This window comes from Artemia franciscana, chromosome 16, assembly GCF_032884065.1.
Source record: "Artemia franciscana chromosome 16, ASM3288406v1, whole genome shotgun sequence".
NCBI classification, from domain to species: Eukaryota; Metazoa; Arthropoda; class Branchiopoda; order Anostraca; family Artemiidae; genus Artemia; species Artemia franciscana.
The window spans coordinates 32,634,483-32,650,684 of record NC_088878.1 but is presented as its reverse complement, the minus strand read 5'-3'; the positions used below and the strand labels follow the sequence as shown (position 1 = coordinate 32,650,684).

At 36.1% G+C, this 16,202-nt stretch overlaps 1 protein-coding gene across 2 annotated transcripts in view; it reads left to right on the top strand.

Annotated features, from left to right (window-relative positions):
• LOC136037356 (choline transporter-like protein 2) overlaps positions 1-16,202 on the top strand; it is a 113,602-nt gene that overhangs the window by 14,757 nt on the left and 82,643 nt on the right. For both annotated transcript variants that reach the window (XM_065720052.1, XM_065720051.1), the window contains exons 2-3: positions 157-337; positions 12,184-12,347. In XM_065720052.1, coding sequence (XP_065576124.1) covers positions 208-337; positions 12,184-12,347 — 294 coding nt within the window. In that variant the 5' untranslated portion in view covers positions 157-207. The remainder of the gene's footprint in view (positions 1-156; positions 338-12,183; positions 12,348-16,202) is intronic.

Here is a 16,202-nt window from a genome sequence, read left to right as displayed (position 1 = left end):
CTACTATTTTCTATGACAGTTCTTTTTTTGTTTGATTAGCTTGTGTATGTTTGCCTGGAAGTGACTCATTAAAACGAAGAATTGCGCAAATCCAGTTGTTGACAGCGCTTTTTATAAGAATATTTTCCTACATGCCATAAATCTTTATCTTTATAGCTCTCTGAAAAGGAATTTGTTCATTAAGTTGCGTCAGTTGACTGGGAAGTGATGTCTGGAAAAGTTTCGCCCTCGGGCCCTAGGCCCATGGGCCCCGTAAAAAATCGATCCTGTACGGATATCATATGTTTGCTTCTATTCTTGTTCTTCCTTGGAGGCTGGGGAATCGTTGGATATTTCGGTGAGTAATTACTTACAACTATTCATATTTTTGCCTTTGAGAATTTGAATAATTCATTGATTAAAATAAATCCTTGTTGCTATAAACACGTTTGCAATCCTGAACCCAATAAGGAGACAGCAGGGTAGTATACAGGGGGAGAGTTACCCAAGTTTGACCCTCTGCACCCCGAAATTTGTTTGTGATTTGGGCAATAGTAACAAAAATAATGTAAAAAGATTTTCGTTGCGTTTTGTAAAGTTTTATTTTCTCGTAACCCCTCCCCCTTCTGAAAAAATTGTGGGAGGTAGATCCCCTCTGGGAACAAATCTGATGCACCCCTTTCCCAGTGGAAAAGTGAAAAGTCACGACTTAAAAATTAATCGTGCATGTTAACACACCGTTAGTCGGGATTAATCCCGACTAACAACTAAAAAAAAACTAACCAATAAAAACTAACCGACTAACAACTAAAAAAAAAGCTAAAAAACTAAAAAAACTAAAAAAACTAAAAAAACTAAAAAAACTAAAAAAAAAGGTAAAAAACTAAAAAAAATAAAAAATAAAAAAAAACTAAAAAAAAGGAAAAAACTGAAAAATAAGCTAAAATTTTCCGTCGTTAAAAAGTAAAGTCTTGAGAAATTATTTATTTTAAGGCAACCACTGTATTTGTTATGCTTATTGTTCAATGAAGTTCGCTGCTAATATGATGACTGACGATTCAAACTCCGCCGATGAACATTGATAAATAGAAAAAGCATCAAATATTAATAAAGATATTAATCACCACGAAAAATAGAAACAACTACTGGTCTGAAGAGCCTCCTTCCGCGGGAAAAATTCTAAAATCTTGGTCTAAAGATGGAAGTATTGACGGTTCTATCACTCCCTCTGCCGTGCTGGCTGAATCTGTGCATATCTGTACTTAAAATGTATACCTAGCGATAAGTTTTATAAAATTCTATAAGAAATACTAATTACATTTAGGTTTCTTTATTCACAAACAAAAAAGTTTCTACATATTACAAATGCTGCACTTAAAAAAATGCTTGTGTTGCCTTTTTTGCTTGTGTGCAACATGAGATGTTAACCAGTTTCTTCAATTCCAACAAAATAATAACTAATATAAACAAGAGCTAAGAGCTCATATGACACTTGTGACGAGGTCGGAAGAGCCAAGAGATCATATGGTATGAGCTCTAGCAAAATTCTAAGAATCAATAGATTGCTTTAAAAGGAAAATCAGAGGCTTAATGCCGATCAGGATTTAAAATAAGAGCTCTGAGTCACGATGTCCTTGTAAATATCCAAATTCATTAAGATCCGATCACCCACTCGTAAGTTATAAATACCTAATTTTTTCTAATTTTTCCTCTCCCTTCAGCCCCCAGATGTTCGAATCTGGGAAAACGATTTTATCAAGTCAATTTGTACAGGTCCCTGACACGCCTACCGATTTTCATCGTCCTAGCACGTCCAGAAGTACCAAACTCGCCAAATCACTGAACCCCTTCCCCTAACTCCCCCAAAGAGAGCAAATCCAGTACGGTTACGTCAATCACGTATCAAGGACATTTGCTTATTCTATCCACGAAACTTCATCCCGATTCCTCCACTCCAAGTGTTTTCCGAGATTTCCCCCTCCAACTCCCCCCAATGTCAAAAGATCTGGTCGGGATTTGAAATAAGAGCTCTGAGGCACGAATTCCTTCTAAATATCAAATTTCATTAAGATCCGATCACCTATTCGTTAGATAAAAATACCCCAATTTTCACGTTTTCCAAGAATTCCGGTTTCCCCTCCAACTCCCCCAATGCCACAGGATCTGGTCGGAATTTAAAATTAGAGCTTTAAAGCACAAGATCCTTCTAAATATCAAATTTCATTAAGATCAGATCACCCTTTCGTAAGTTACAAATACCTCAATTTTAAAATTACCCCCCCCCCCCCACTCTACCAAAGAGAGCAGATCCGGTCCAGTTATGTCAGTCACGTATCTTAGACAGGTTTTTATTCTTCCCATCCAGTTTCATCCTGATCTCTCCGCTTTAAGTTTTCTGGTCCCCCCAACTGCCCCCCCCCCAATGACGCTGGATCCGGTTGAGATTTAAAATAAGAGATCTGAGTTACGAGGTCCTTCTAAATATGAAGTTTCATGAAGATCCGATCACTCCTTCATAAGTTAAAAATACGTCATTTTTTTTTAATTTTTCAGAATTAACCCCCCCCCAATAGAGCGGATTCGTTCCAATTATGTAAATCACGTATCTAAGACTTCTGCTTATTTTTCCCACCAGCTTTCATTTCGGTCCGTCCAATCTAAGCGTTTTCCGTGATTTTAGGCTCCCCCACCCCAAACTCCCTTCAGTGTCACCAGATCCGGTCGGAATTTAAAATAAGAGCTTTGAGACACAATATTTTTCTAAATATCAAATTTCATTGAGATCCGATCACCCTTTCTTAGTTAAAAATACGTCATTTTTTCTAATTTTTCTGAATTAACCACCCCCCCCCCAACTACCCCAAAGAGAGCAGATCCGTTCCAGTTATGTCAATCATGTATCTAGGACTTGTGCCTATTTTTCCCACCAAGTTTCATACCGATCCCTCCACTCTAAGTGTTTTCCAAGATTTTAGGTTTCCCCCTCCCAACTCCCTCCCCCCAATGTCACCAGACCCGGTCGGGATTTAAAATAAGAGCTCTGAGACACGATAGCCTTCCAAATATCAAATTTCATTGAGCGGACCGTTCCGGATATGTCAATCATGTATCTAGGACTTGTACTTATTTTTCCCGCCAAGTTTCATCCCGATACCTCCACTCTAAGTGTTTTCCAAGATTTTAGGTTTCCCCCTCCCAAATCCCCCCCCCAATGTCACCAGATCCGGTCAGGATTTAAAATAACAGCTCTGAGACACGATATCCTTCCAAACATCAAATTTCATTAAGATCTGATCAACCGTTCGTAAGTTAAAAATACTTCAATTTTTCTATTTTCCGAATTAACGGGCCCCCCACTCCCCCCAGATGGTCAAATCGGGAAAACGACTATTTCTAATTTAATCTGGTCTGGTCCCTGATACGCCTGCCAAATTTCATCGTCCTAGTAGCAAAGTCCCTTACCTGGAAGTGCCTAAAGTAGCAAAACCGGGACCGACAGACAGACCGACAGAATTTAAAGTGCCATAAAAAGAAAATTAATTTTTTTTTGTAAAACAGCAAACATCAAACCAGACTCTTTAAATAATATCATTTCCATTTCCCCACCTTAAAACCCTACCATCCTTCCTCCTTGCCTTTCCACCTCCCTACTAACCTCAATCATATCGAAACATCAAAATTAGCAATTAAGTTAATACAAAAATCCTTTCGAGAAATTGATAAAAACCTCACTGGGTCGGTACTGAAGAGCAACAGGTTGATTGAAATTACTGTTGATCATATTTCTGCAAAAATTACATTTTTGACATGCCTCTATAATGACTCACTTGCTTTGATATGCTTGTACAAGTATTGAATTGCTTCGATGTATTTCGATAATAATAATAATATCGGCTGTGCTTTAATTTCTCGTGAAATAAGAATTTTATGATTTGTTAATGACAAAACCGAAGAAGAAAAGGACTAGTACATCTGTGCTAGTTCAATGTCAAACAAACAAATGTAGGTTAAACAAGGACCTAGATCTTTAACTTTGGCCAAAAGCTCTAGACACTTCTATTATTGGAGTGATTATTTTCAGACCTTTCATAGGCAGCGCAATAGTGCTGCCTAAGTAAAGAACGATGTTGGCACAGTGTATTAATATTTTTTTTTGTCTTAGACCAGGGTACTTCGTATCGAAGGAGTTAACTTTGAAAATTCAAAAAGGGGTTGTTCGATTGGAAATTGAAATGGCTAGTGTCCTTTTTAATAGTTGAAAGTGATTTGAGGGCAACTAATCCCCCTCCCATGCCCACCCTTTCCCCAAACACATCCAATCAGAATTTTGAGATAGCCATTTTGTTCAACGTAGTTGAAAGGTCCGGAAATTAGGGTTGTAAGCTATGCCCGTAGAGCATAACAGGTTTTTTAGAAAGCGTTGTCGTAGAAACTTTAAAAAGGGCTCATTCGATTGGAAATTGAGAGGAATTCTGCCTTTTTAAACAGTCAGAAGTGATAAGAGGGCAAATGCGCCCCCCCACCACGCCTGGCATTTTCTAAAACACTTCCAATCATAATTTGGGATATATATTTTGTTCGACGTTGTTGAAAGCTCCGGAAATTAATTCTTTGAGGATGGCAAATCCCCCCCCCCATCCTTCAGGGCGAGAGTAAGTTATGCCCTCGGGGCATATAAGGTTTTTATACAAAGCGTGTTCATATACACTTGGGAGGGGGCTCATTAGATTGGTAATCAGAAGTTCTAGTGGCATTTCTAAGAGTCAAAGTGATCAGGGGACAGCTGCCCCCTTCCCCCGATACACACGTTTATTGTCACGAAATGCATCTAATAGAAATTTTGAGAGACCCATTTTATTCAAAATAGTCTAAATATCATATGAAAAGGCTTTTGGGTTGAAAAAAACCCCAGAGCCTGGAAGTAAGTGTTGTAAGTAATGCCCCCGGAGCATTTAAGGTTTTATGGAAGGGATGGCTGTATAAACTTTAGAGGAGAATCTGATTAAAATTGTTAGATAGCTATTTGGCTCAAAATAGTCCGAAGAACATATAACAATGCCTCTAGGGTTGACACAACCCCCCAGTACCCCCGGATAAGGCTGTAAGTCACGCCCTGGGGGCATATTAGGTTTTTGTGGAATGGGTGGTCGTATAAACTTCAGATTGGGCTCATTTGATTTGAAATTGGAAATTATGGTACCCTTTTTAAGAGTCAAAAGTGATTTGAGAGCAACCAGCCCCCACCCACACTCATCATTTCCCCAGAGACGTCTGATTAAAATGTGGAGATAGCAAATTTATTAATTGTAGTCGAAGGATCCAGAAATTATGTCTTAGTAAGCCAATCCCGCCCCCACAGCTCTCAGGGCAAGGGTTGTAAGCTATGCCCCGGGGGCAAATAAGGTTTTTATAGAATAGGGGTGGTCGTACCTTTTTGAGAGTCAAAGTGATCTGAGGGCTGCTATCCCCCCTCAACATATCGTTCTTCCCGAAATGTGTCGAAATTTTTTTTAGATAGTCATTTTAGTCTAAGTAGTCCAAAGATCATATAACAATGCTTTTGGGGTTGATACAAACCATTAGAGCTTGGAGGTGAGGGTTGTAAGTTATGCCGCGCGGCATTTAAGGTTTCTATGGTAGGGATAGTTCTTTAAATTTAGAAGAGAACTCATTTGGTTGAAAATTGGAACTTCTAGTTCCTTTTTGAGCGTCAAAAGTGATGGGGGGCATTTAGCCCCTCCTCTCCCCGACAAAACGCATCTTTTCACTAAATATATCTGATAGAAATTATGAGATAGTGATTGTGTTCAAAGTAGTCCAAAGAACATATAATAATGCCTCTAGGATTGACACAACCAATACCTCTAGGATTGACACAACCCCCTAGCGCCCTGGGGATAGGGTTGTAAGATATACTTTGAGGGCATATAAAGTTTTTATGGAATAGACGGTCGTATAAACTTCAGATGGGGTCCATTTGATTTGAAATTGGAAGTTATAGTGTCCTTTCTAAGAGTCAAAGTGATTTGAGAGCACCCTCCCTCCACGTTCATCATTTTCATAACAAACATCCAAACAAAGTTTTGAGACATCAATTTTTTTTAGCATTGTTGCAAAGATCAGTAATTATGTGTTTGGAGATGTCCCCCCCCCCGAGGCTTCAGGGCATTGGCTGCAAGTTATGCAATGCGTTCATTGTTTACATATAGTATATGTTATTGAGAAGAGGTATGCATGTTTGACCTCTACTTTCCAAAAATACGAAGGGCATTAAGATGAGTCCTTCAAGAAATGTTGAGGGGACAAGAATGACTGAGTATATTAATTTGGAATTTTCAGGAAATGATAAGGGAGATTAATCAATTGACCATGAAGGCAATATTTGCACGTTACTACTACTACAACTGCTGCTGCTTCAGCTGCAACCAAAAACACTATTACTACGACCACTACTATCCAAACAACGGAACGTTGAGGGAAAATTTGAACTAAATCAAAACAGACTATGTGTATACAGATTGTTGATACGGTCGTATCAGCAATATTTGTCTAACGGCTTATTCTACCAAGAGGAAACTTCAGGGGCATCATGAGTGGAATGTTCAGTTGACCAAAAGGCAAAATGTAAATGTTACTACTGTTATTAATACTGCTGCTACTACTGTTACTACTGATCATTATACGCTATTACTGCTACTACTGTTCCTACTACTACCACTACTACTATGACAATAGTACTAGCTTTCAAGGAATATTTAGGTGGGTGCTGAACTAAATAAAATCAAAATATGATCATGTAGATTATCAAAAGGGTGACAAAGCAGTATCACAATAACGGCTTACAATATTAAGTTAGACCTTTCAGGGTAAGTTGTGACAGATTTTGAACTAGCCAGAAGACACTATGTGTATACTTTTGATACTACTTCTACGATTACTGTGACTACTGACACTTAAGGGCATTAAGTTGAAACGTTTAGGAGGAGTTTCAATTAAAGGAAAAAGCTATACGCATGCAAGCATTAAAAGGGCATATAAGCAATATCATAGGCAGCGCTGCTTTATCATGTTAAGTAATATCATTGATTTTTTAAAGGACCTAATTTGGTCGGAAATTAAAAATTCTAGTACCGCTTTTAGAGTAAAAAATGATTGGAGGACAATCAGCCTTCCTCTTTAGCTCATAATTTTCAAAACCCTTCCAATCAAAATTTAAGATAGCTATTTTCTACAGCATAGCTAAAAGGTCTTGTAACTTATCTCTTGGGCTCGTAGGTCAATCCCCCTCAGTTATGCAATTTGCCCATTATGTTTAAAAACTAAATGTTGCCTTAAGATTAGAACAAAATACACTGTGTTAATTCTAATTTTCACTAAGGCATCTCAGCAGTATCCCAAGAACGACTGAGGGTATTATGTTCAAACTTTCGGGGCTACTTCTATAACTAATTCTGCTCTTAAATTTAAACCAAATCAAAATAGTGTAAGTGTATCCAAGCTGTCAAAGATCAGATTTTTTTGGCGAATGGTGTCAAGGTTTCTATTTCCAGTCAGCTAGAAAAGGTATGAAACTAAATTACTATGAAACTATTTATTCATGCCTTCCACTTCTCTAACAGTTCGCAGTAACGAACTCTAGTAAGGAGTGACCCGGCTCAATAGTAACCGAAACTCGTCTACAGTACTAAACTCGTCTCGGTTACATTAGAGTTAAATAGTAACCGAAAAATTATTATGAAACTAAATTATACACTACTGTTTGTGTCCAGATTTTTAAAATGGTATTTAAAATGGTAAATTTTAAAATTGTTAAAGATTGATGAAAATTTTCTCCGGCATGTAAATAGCAGGCTAAACTATAAAGTTTAAAAAAAGCCGAAAAGATTTAAACTATTATTTTCTTTTTCCCTGAAAAACTATGCCAATATAAAACGAATATAAATTAATTAAAGAAAATTTTTTTCACAAAATAAGTTTTTCAATGAAAAGTAAAAAAAAACTCCATTAATCTGAAAATGAACAAATATGAAGCAAAATAATCTGCCAAGCTTAAAACTACCACAAATCAGCATCGATAAATAAATGAAACCCAAAATGAACAGAAATTACAGAGTCAAACTGAGAACGAGCAGAAACTAACATGAGTAGGGGTCATAACCCCAATGTCTACCCAACGCCAGAACATAATTTGCACATCACTGAAAACTAAAAATAATTTTAAATGTTTTTACTTCTATAACTTGAATAAATCAAATATTATTAACATTTTAATGAATAAATAACAGCATATTTATATTAACTGACAATGCACAGTCACTATGTCCTGGCCTTGGCCTTGGGAACTTATGTTCTGGCCTTGGGAAGGCATAGGGGTTTTGAGTCCTACTTATGATAATTTCAGCTCCTTTTGAGTTTTGACTTGGTTTTTAACAGTAATTTCTGTTCGTTTTGGGTTTAATTTATTTATCAATGCATCACTTGTGGTAGTTTTATGCTTGGTAGATCTTTTGATTTTTTTTTTCATATTTGGTGTAATAGAGTTCTTTACTTTTCTTTGAAAAACTTATTTTGTGGGAACTTTTTTTTTTAATTAACAAAAGTAAAGAGTGACATTAAAACTTAAAAAAACAGAAATTTATCCCTATATTAGGGGACCTCCCCCTCCTTTCCAACCAGCGCTTTTCATGCCAAAGTTTAACTTTAGCGGCTAGGACTAATCAAACAGTTCGTGGTAACGAACTGTAGTAAGGAGTGACCCGGCTCAATAGTAAACGAAACTCTAAAAAACGAAATTTTGATACTAAAAGATACATCAAAAGAATCGGCCTTTTCTGCAGATTTCATCAAATTTAGTCTTTGCCATACAAAGTTACGAGCCTGAGAAAATTTGCCCTATTTTGGGAAATTGGGGGGAAACCCCCTAAAAGTCACAGAATCTTAACGAAATTCACACCATCGCATTCAGCGCATCAGAGAACCCTACTGTAAAAGTTTCAAGCTCCTATCTACAAAATGTGGAACTTCGTATTTTTTTGCCAGAAGACCGATCACGGGTGCGTGTTTATTTGTTTTATTTCCCAGGGGTCATCGTATCGACCGAGTAGTCCTAGAATGTCGCAAGAGGACTCATTCTAACGGAAATTAAAAGTTCTAGTGCCCTTTTTAAGTGACCAAAAGAATTGGAGGGCAACTAGGCCCCCTCCCACCCTCATTTTTTCCCAAGTCAACGGATCAAAATTTTGAGATAACCATTTTGTTCAGCATAGTCGACAACCATAATAAATATGTCTTTTGGGATGACTTACTCCCCCACAGTCCTCAGGGGAGTGGCTGCAATTTACAAACTTTGACTAGTGTTGATATGCAGTAATGGTTATTGGGAAGTGTACAAACGTTTTTCAGGGGGATTATTTTAGGTTTGGGGGTGGGGTTGAGGGGAGGGGGCTATGTGGTAGGATCTTTCTTTGGAGGAATATGTCATGGGGGAAGAGAAATTCAATGAAGGGGGCGCATGATTTTCTAGCATTATTATAAAAAAACAATGAAAAAATAAATATGAAAAAGTTTTTCCAACTAAAATTAAGGAGCAGCATTAAAATTTAAAGCGAACAGAGATTATTACGCATATGAGGTTTCATCTCCTCCTAAATACCTCGATCTTTACGCTAAAGTATTTTTAGTAATTTCAACTATTTATTTTACTGCCTTTCTGATTCAGGGGCCATTCTTATAGAGTTGGGACAAAATTTAAGTTTTGCGTAAAGAGTGAGGTATTAACGAGGGGACAATCCCCCTCATATACATAATAAAAATATAAGTATATAAAAGTTCGTTACGTATGTTAAATCTTAAGTTACGTATATTTTTTTCTAACAAGAACGTTCGTTAAAAATTAAAGGTTCTAGTTGCCCTTTCAAGTAATCCAAAAATCGGAGGGCAATTAGACCTCCTCCCCCATCCCTTTTTTCTCAAAATCTTCTGATCAAAACTAAGAGAAAGCCATTTAGCCAAAAAGAGAATTAATATGCAAATTTCATTTTAAAATTTATTTGCGGAGAGCCAAAATCAAACATGTATTAATTCAAAAACGTTCAGAAATTAAATAAAAAAACTATTTTTTTTTAACTGAAAGTAAGGAGCCAACTTAACACGAACTGAAAACGAAAACGAACAGAAATTACTTAAAACTTAAAAGAAAAACTTAAAACGAACAGAAATTACTCCGTGTATGAAAGGGGCTGCTCCCTTCTCAACGCCCCGCTCTTTACGGTAAAGTTTTTTACTGTTTAATAAAGTAGAATTGAGAGAAAGAGTCAAATTTTAGCGTAAAGATCTGGGCGTTGAGGAGGAAAAGCCCCTTTCATATACGGAGTAATTTTTGTTCGTTTTAAGTTTTAATGTCGCTCCTTACTTTCATTTTAAAAAACTTGTTTTTTTTGTTTATTATCTTCAGGGATGAGGGAGGTACAGGGGGTTTTAACCCTACTCCTGTTTGTGGTAGTTTCTGTTTATTTTAAATTTTAATCGACTATTTACTCAATGTGTGTTCATTTATTTAATATTATTGATTTATTACACTCGAATTATTATTTGAATTTATTTCCAATGGTCCCAGGTTTAATGTAGTTCTTTATTTTTCATTGAGAAACTTCTTTCTTGGCCATAGTACAGTACTGTGGTACTTTATAAGTACCGACCACAATTTCGTAACTGTTACTTGTCTTGGAGACTTTTAGTCGTAGCAATAATTGGGGCAGGAAAAGTAGTGGTTGCTGCTTTAGCGGCAGTAGCGTTGACAATTCAACATGCATTGAAAGTTTCAACTTTATATCATATTCTGTTACTGAGACCTTGAACCTATATGGTATTTTGACAACCTGGATACACTTTAACTCTTTTGACTTAGTTCAATGGTAGTAGCAGCAGTATTAGTTTTAATAGTTGTATGTCGTCGTTACAAGTAGAACTCATAGTTGCATTTGCAGTAGAAGTTGTTTTCCGAGTGAGGTCGTGTTCGAAGGCAGCCGCGTTCTCAAGTAGTTGTACTTGCAGTCGCAAGTAGTCGCTGTCGCAAATAATTGCAGACACGCAGTCGCAAGTAGTTGCAGTTGCAAGCATCCGGAGTCGCAATTAGTCACGGTCGTAAGCAGTCGCAGTCATAAGCAGTCGCAAGTAGATGCAATAGCAGTCGCAAGTAGTCGCTACCATATTTACAGGTAACTCCATTTGCTTGTTGTTGCAGAATTAGTCACAATCGCTAGTAGTTGCAGTCACAATCACAAGTAGCCGCAGTTGGAGAGCGTAGTCGAAGTCACAGTCGCAATCAGTTGCACTTACTCACGCAAGTAGACGTAATCGTAAGGAATTACTATTACAAGAAGTCGTGATCATCATTGCCAGGCTTCGCAGTTGCCCCTGAATCACTTTCGACCTGTAAAAAGGATACTAGAACTTTCAATCAAATGTGTTCCTTCCGAAGTTTAATACGAAGTGGCCTGGTGAATAGAAGAAGAAAAAAATAGTACACTCAAACCTTATCGCTCTTTACTTAGGCAGCGCCGTTCGCTGCCTATGATCAAGGGAAGATTTAACTCCTGAAATGTAACTGTCTGAGTGACTTGTCGTGACTCCTACTTCCCTGCATGAGTAATGGTACGTCACTGCTTGTAACCTTTATCAAGAGAGCATAGGGCCTAACACTAAAGTATTCATACATTTTTAATTTTTCTTTTTATACGCTTACGATTGTTTTTGCTGTAATGAAAATTCTTAAGCCGAACTGGCCAGCCATGACAACAGACAACAAAGAGAGATAAAACTCAACAAAAAAAAACCTCAAACGAGAATGTGGTCAGTAGAGAGAAAAGAGATGAAAGACTAAAATAATGCCTATATCTAAACTAGGCATTCTCAGCTAGTTTAGATACAGGCGAAATATCCGCGTTATTCTAGTCTTTCATCTCTTTTCTCTCTACTGGCCACATTCTCGTTTGAGGTTTTTTTTTTGTTGAGTTTTATCTCTCTTTGTTGTTTTCTCTTTGTTGTTTTTTTTTGCTGTAATGCAACGTCGCTGTCTGGAATTTCAGTAAGGAATTGTGTAATTGAGGACAGGAATATTCCTTCGTTTTGAAAGAATATTCGCTTTGACAGCACGTCTCCCGTTTTGACGTCTCCTGTTATTAATCTACTTGTTTTTAATCTTAGCTTTCACTACTGGGCACCCTGAGCAGCTAATATACCCCACTGATTCGAATGGAAACCTTTGTGGAAGAACACAAGGATATGAAAACAAAACTAAGTTGTTCTTCTTTGATTTATCGAGATGTGCATCGCCTACCGTTGTTCTGACCGGATGTCCTACCCCTCAGGTAAGAACCTCAGATTAGGTTAGGTGTTGGAATTATGAAAATTGTCCTACCCAGAATTTTTATTTGCGATTTTGGAGGTGGGAAAGGTTGACTAAAAGTCTAGGAAATTATTTGTCCGGGTTTATCGTAAATTTTTGATATGTGAAATCGACTACGTTAAAATTATAACTGTATACCTTTAGATAAGTTTTTAGTATTCATTGTGTATTCTAATTTGAAAATAGCTACATAGTGTTATAACCTCAAAAGACATTAAGAAGAAACTTCAAACACTACATATCACTACAGGTGACTTGGTCATAGAAGCGGTTACCTTTCCACCATTGTGAATCAATAGTTATGAATCGTCTAGTTGGAGATGGTGATTTAATACGTATCCTTTTTCTTTGATCCAGAATAGCCTCTTAAGCTAAATTTCAGCAGAAGCAGTAAATTTTTATAAATGTAATCGACAAGGATACATCCATGATTTTTGCTGGGGGGGGGGGTAAAAAAACTAAAAATATAAAATATTGTTTAAACGCATTTTGTTAGGGTTTCATGAGTCGGAAAAAATTTCAGAAGGGAAGGTCCAACCATGTAAGCCCATCCTCCTGGATACGGCCTTGGTAATGGATCAAGCAACGTTGTTCTCTGATTTCCGGCTCACATATGGGATTTAGTTTGGAACGTATCTATTCCAGGATTAACGTATCCCTAACGAAGGTTTTATACCAGATTTCACCGGTTACCGGATTTTTACCGGATATACCGGAAAAGCTAGATCGTCAACTAATCTTCTATCTAATCATAAAATCAACACTAAGGTTGTTTATTATTACAAGGAATAAAATTGGGCTTATCAAGGTTCCATGGGGAATACCTTTGTAACTTTGGACCAAGGTTGCCACCCCTAGTGATTTGCCACTATTTCTAGTGATTTTTTATGTTGCCTAGTGATTTTCTTCTAGTTAGTGATTTATAGTGATTTCTGTTCTAAAACTAGTGATTTTTTCCTAAATCTAATAATTTTCCACGATATAGTGCGTAAATTCATGATTCAATTGAATAAATCATATAAGAAGCTAATTAATAACAAAAACGCAAAGTAGTGATTCATTTCAGTTCCTAATATCATCAAGATTAGTATTTATGCAAATATACCGCCTTTGAAACTTCTGATTCCGCGCCTCATTCCCATATCAGATGTAGACCCCAGAGCATTATCATCAAGATAATATGCGAACCTAGGTAATCGCAAAATTGCAAAAATGTTCTATACTTTCTATTTCACAACATTTGCTCAGGTCGAATTTGTGTCTTTTTTTTTCTGTTAAAACCTTTGAGAGTGGAGTGAGTGGCCTCTACATCTGCAAATACAGCAGAAATGGAGTCATTGTAAAATAAGAAGTAATTGTAATATTGAATTTGTCTGTGTATAACTAGATAAATTAAATCGATTGTAGATTGATAATTGAAGTCGGTTGGGAGTAAGGGAGGGGTATCTACTCTGGGAATTGTCTAACGGTTTTAATTTTTACTTCTAATATTTAATCGAAACTCCAATAATTCTCCTGATTCTCTTATTTGTAATTGAAACATCTAATAAGCGTAGATAGCGTCATATTGTTTAAGTTTCGGATTTATATGCTAATATATGAAACAGTTTGTGGTAACGAACTGTAAGAATGGAGCGACATGGCTAAATAGTAACCGAAGCTCTTGAAATGGAATTTTGATATCAATCGATATACCATCGGCTTATTATGTTGATTCTAAATATGTAAATTTCATCAAGCTTCGTTTTACACATAAAAGGCTAAGAAACTGCGAAAAATTGCCGAATTTTCTAAATAGGGAGAAAACACCCACTGAAAGCTAGATAATTTTAATTAAAATCAGACCATTAGATTTGGCGTATCAGAGAACCTACTGTTGAGGTTTCAAGCCCCTATCTGCAAAAGTGTTGAATTTTGTACTATTTGTCAGAAAAAAAAATAACGGACGTGTTTTAATTTGTTATTTTTCCCAGGGGCGATCGTATTGAAACAACAGTCCTAGAACATCGAGAGAATGTTCATTTGAACAAAAATTAACATTTCTAATGTCCCTTTTATTTGAACAAAACGATTGGACGGCTACTACCCCCTTTCACGTCTCTTTTTACCAAAAAAATAGTTCGATCAAAGTTGGAGCCATTTAGCTTAGTTGAAAGGCTCCAAATATCCAAAACTATACCTTTATATTTAACATGACCCACGCAACCCCTGAGGATAGGTCTGGAGATGAAAGTAGGCTAAGGATGTATAACTTGGGCTATATATTTGCAGATTAAGGGGGTGGTTGTGAGGTTAGGTTAAGTAAGGTCAGGTTACTTTACCCCTACACCCCCTAATGTGCAAATATATAACCCAAATTATATTATTATATAAACTAAAGTATTATATTTTCAACATATCAGCGAAAAAAATAAAAATAAAATGCCAATTTTGGAAAAGACCAACAGTGGAATAAAAATAAGTATTGCATTTATTTATTTTCATTTTCATAGAAACAATTGGGTTTTCTTTTTGCATCTTTTCAGATGCCTGTAACGATTGTTATATATTATATTTATTGTACATTCACTTGCAAATACATTTCCTCAGACTCTTTATTTATATGGTAAAGTTGCACGTGTCACAGAAGGCAGTTTAAGGGAGGTAGAAAATAAAACCTGTATTTTGTACCCTATTACATAAAAAAAAACTAGTTTTTTAAACTGAAAGTAAGGAGCGACATTAAAACTTAAAACGAACAGAAATTACTCCGTATATGAAATGGGTTGTCCCCTCCGCAATCCCTCGCTCTTTACGCTAAAGCTTTTAATTGTTTTAAAAAGTAGAATTGCGGCAAAGAGTCAATAGAAAATGCGAAAAGAGTTTTATATTATGCAAAATATATTTACAAAACTAGTTCAAATAAACTGACTTGGGATGTTTTTCTATATTCATAGAGTTCTAAAAACTAGTTCACTGCTGAAAACTAAGCTTAAACTGATAATTATAGTTTAATGGTTATATTATTGTTAGCCTTATATATTACTCTTTTTCTGTAGGTTACTTATGGACTTTTCTACTCCCAAGTGTTTTCAGTGAAGTACTAGTTTTAAAATCTAAGGAATATCACGAGTTAGTTTGTATCTTGCATAATCTTCGAATAGATAAATTTTTCTTTGTGTTAAGTTTCAAATTCTTTTAGTTTAAGAGTTACAAATGCTTTCCTGCATTTGTCTTGGGTAGGCCTAAAGTAACTCCTGCATCGAAAATCCTTTAATCGATTTACTCTAAAATAGCCTAATTATTTTTAAAATGTTGAATAAACTGGAAAAGACATCTGGTATTTCAAGAGGGCGTATGTTCCTCAATCCTCCTCTGCAACACATAAGTTTGAATGCATCGCCTTATATTTATTTTTCCACACTACGAACTGTATTATACCCAGGTTTTTCATTCTTCTAAGAATTGTTGGTGGTTCTTAAAATTAACAGTTAATGCCGATCAATGAAATCCTTTGGAATGAAAATCAAGAAGACAAATTCGAGTAACTTAAAACCTTGCCTTTCTATATTTTATCTATATTTTATTCCCACCATAGATGCTCTAATTTTTGTGACATGTCTTTTTAGTCGTGGATTTTTTGCTAAATTGAATATTTCGGTTGATTTTCTTTTTAATAAGCCTAATTTTTGTGGTCCTGCATAAAAGATTGGTAACATGTCAGGTATTTTTTCCTTATGGAGTTTTTTTTACCTATGTAATACAGTCGATTTGAAAATATTAATGGTCCAAAAAGACGTGTTAATTAAATCCAGATTTCCTTGTATTTTACGATTTA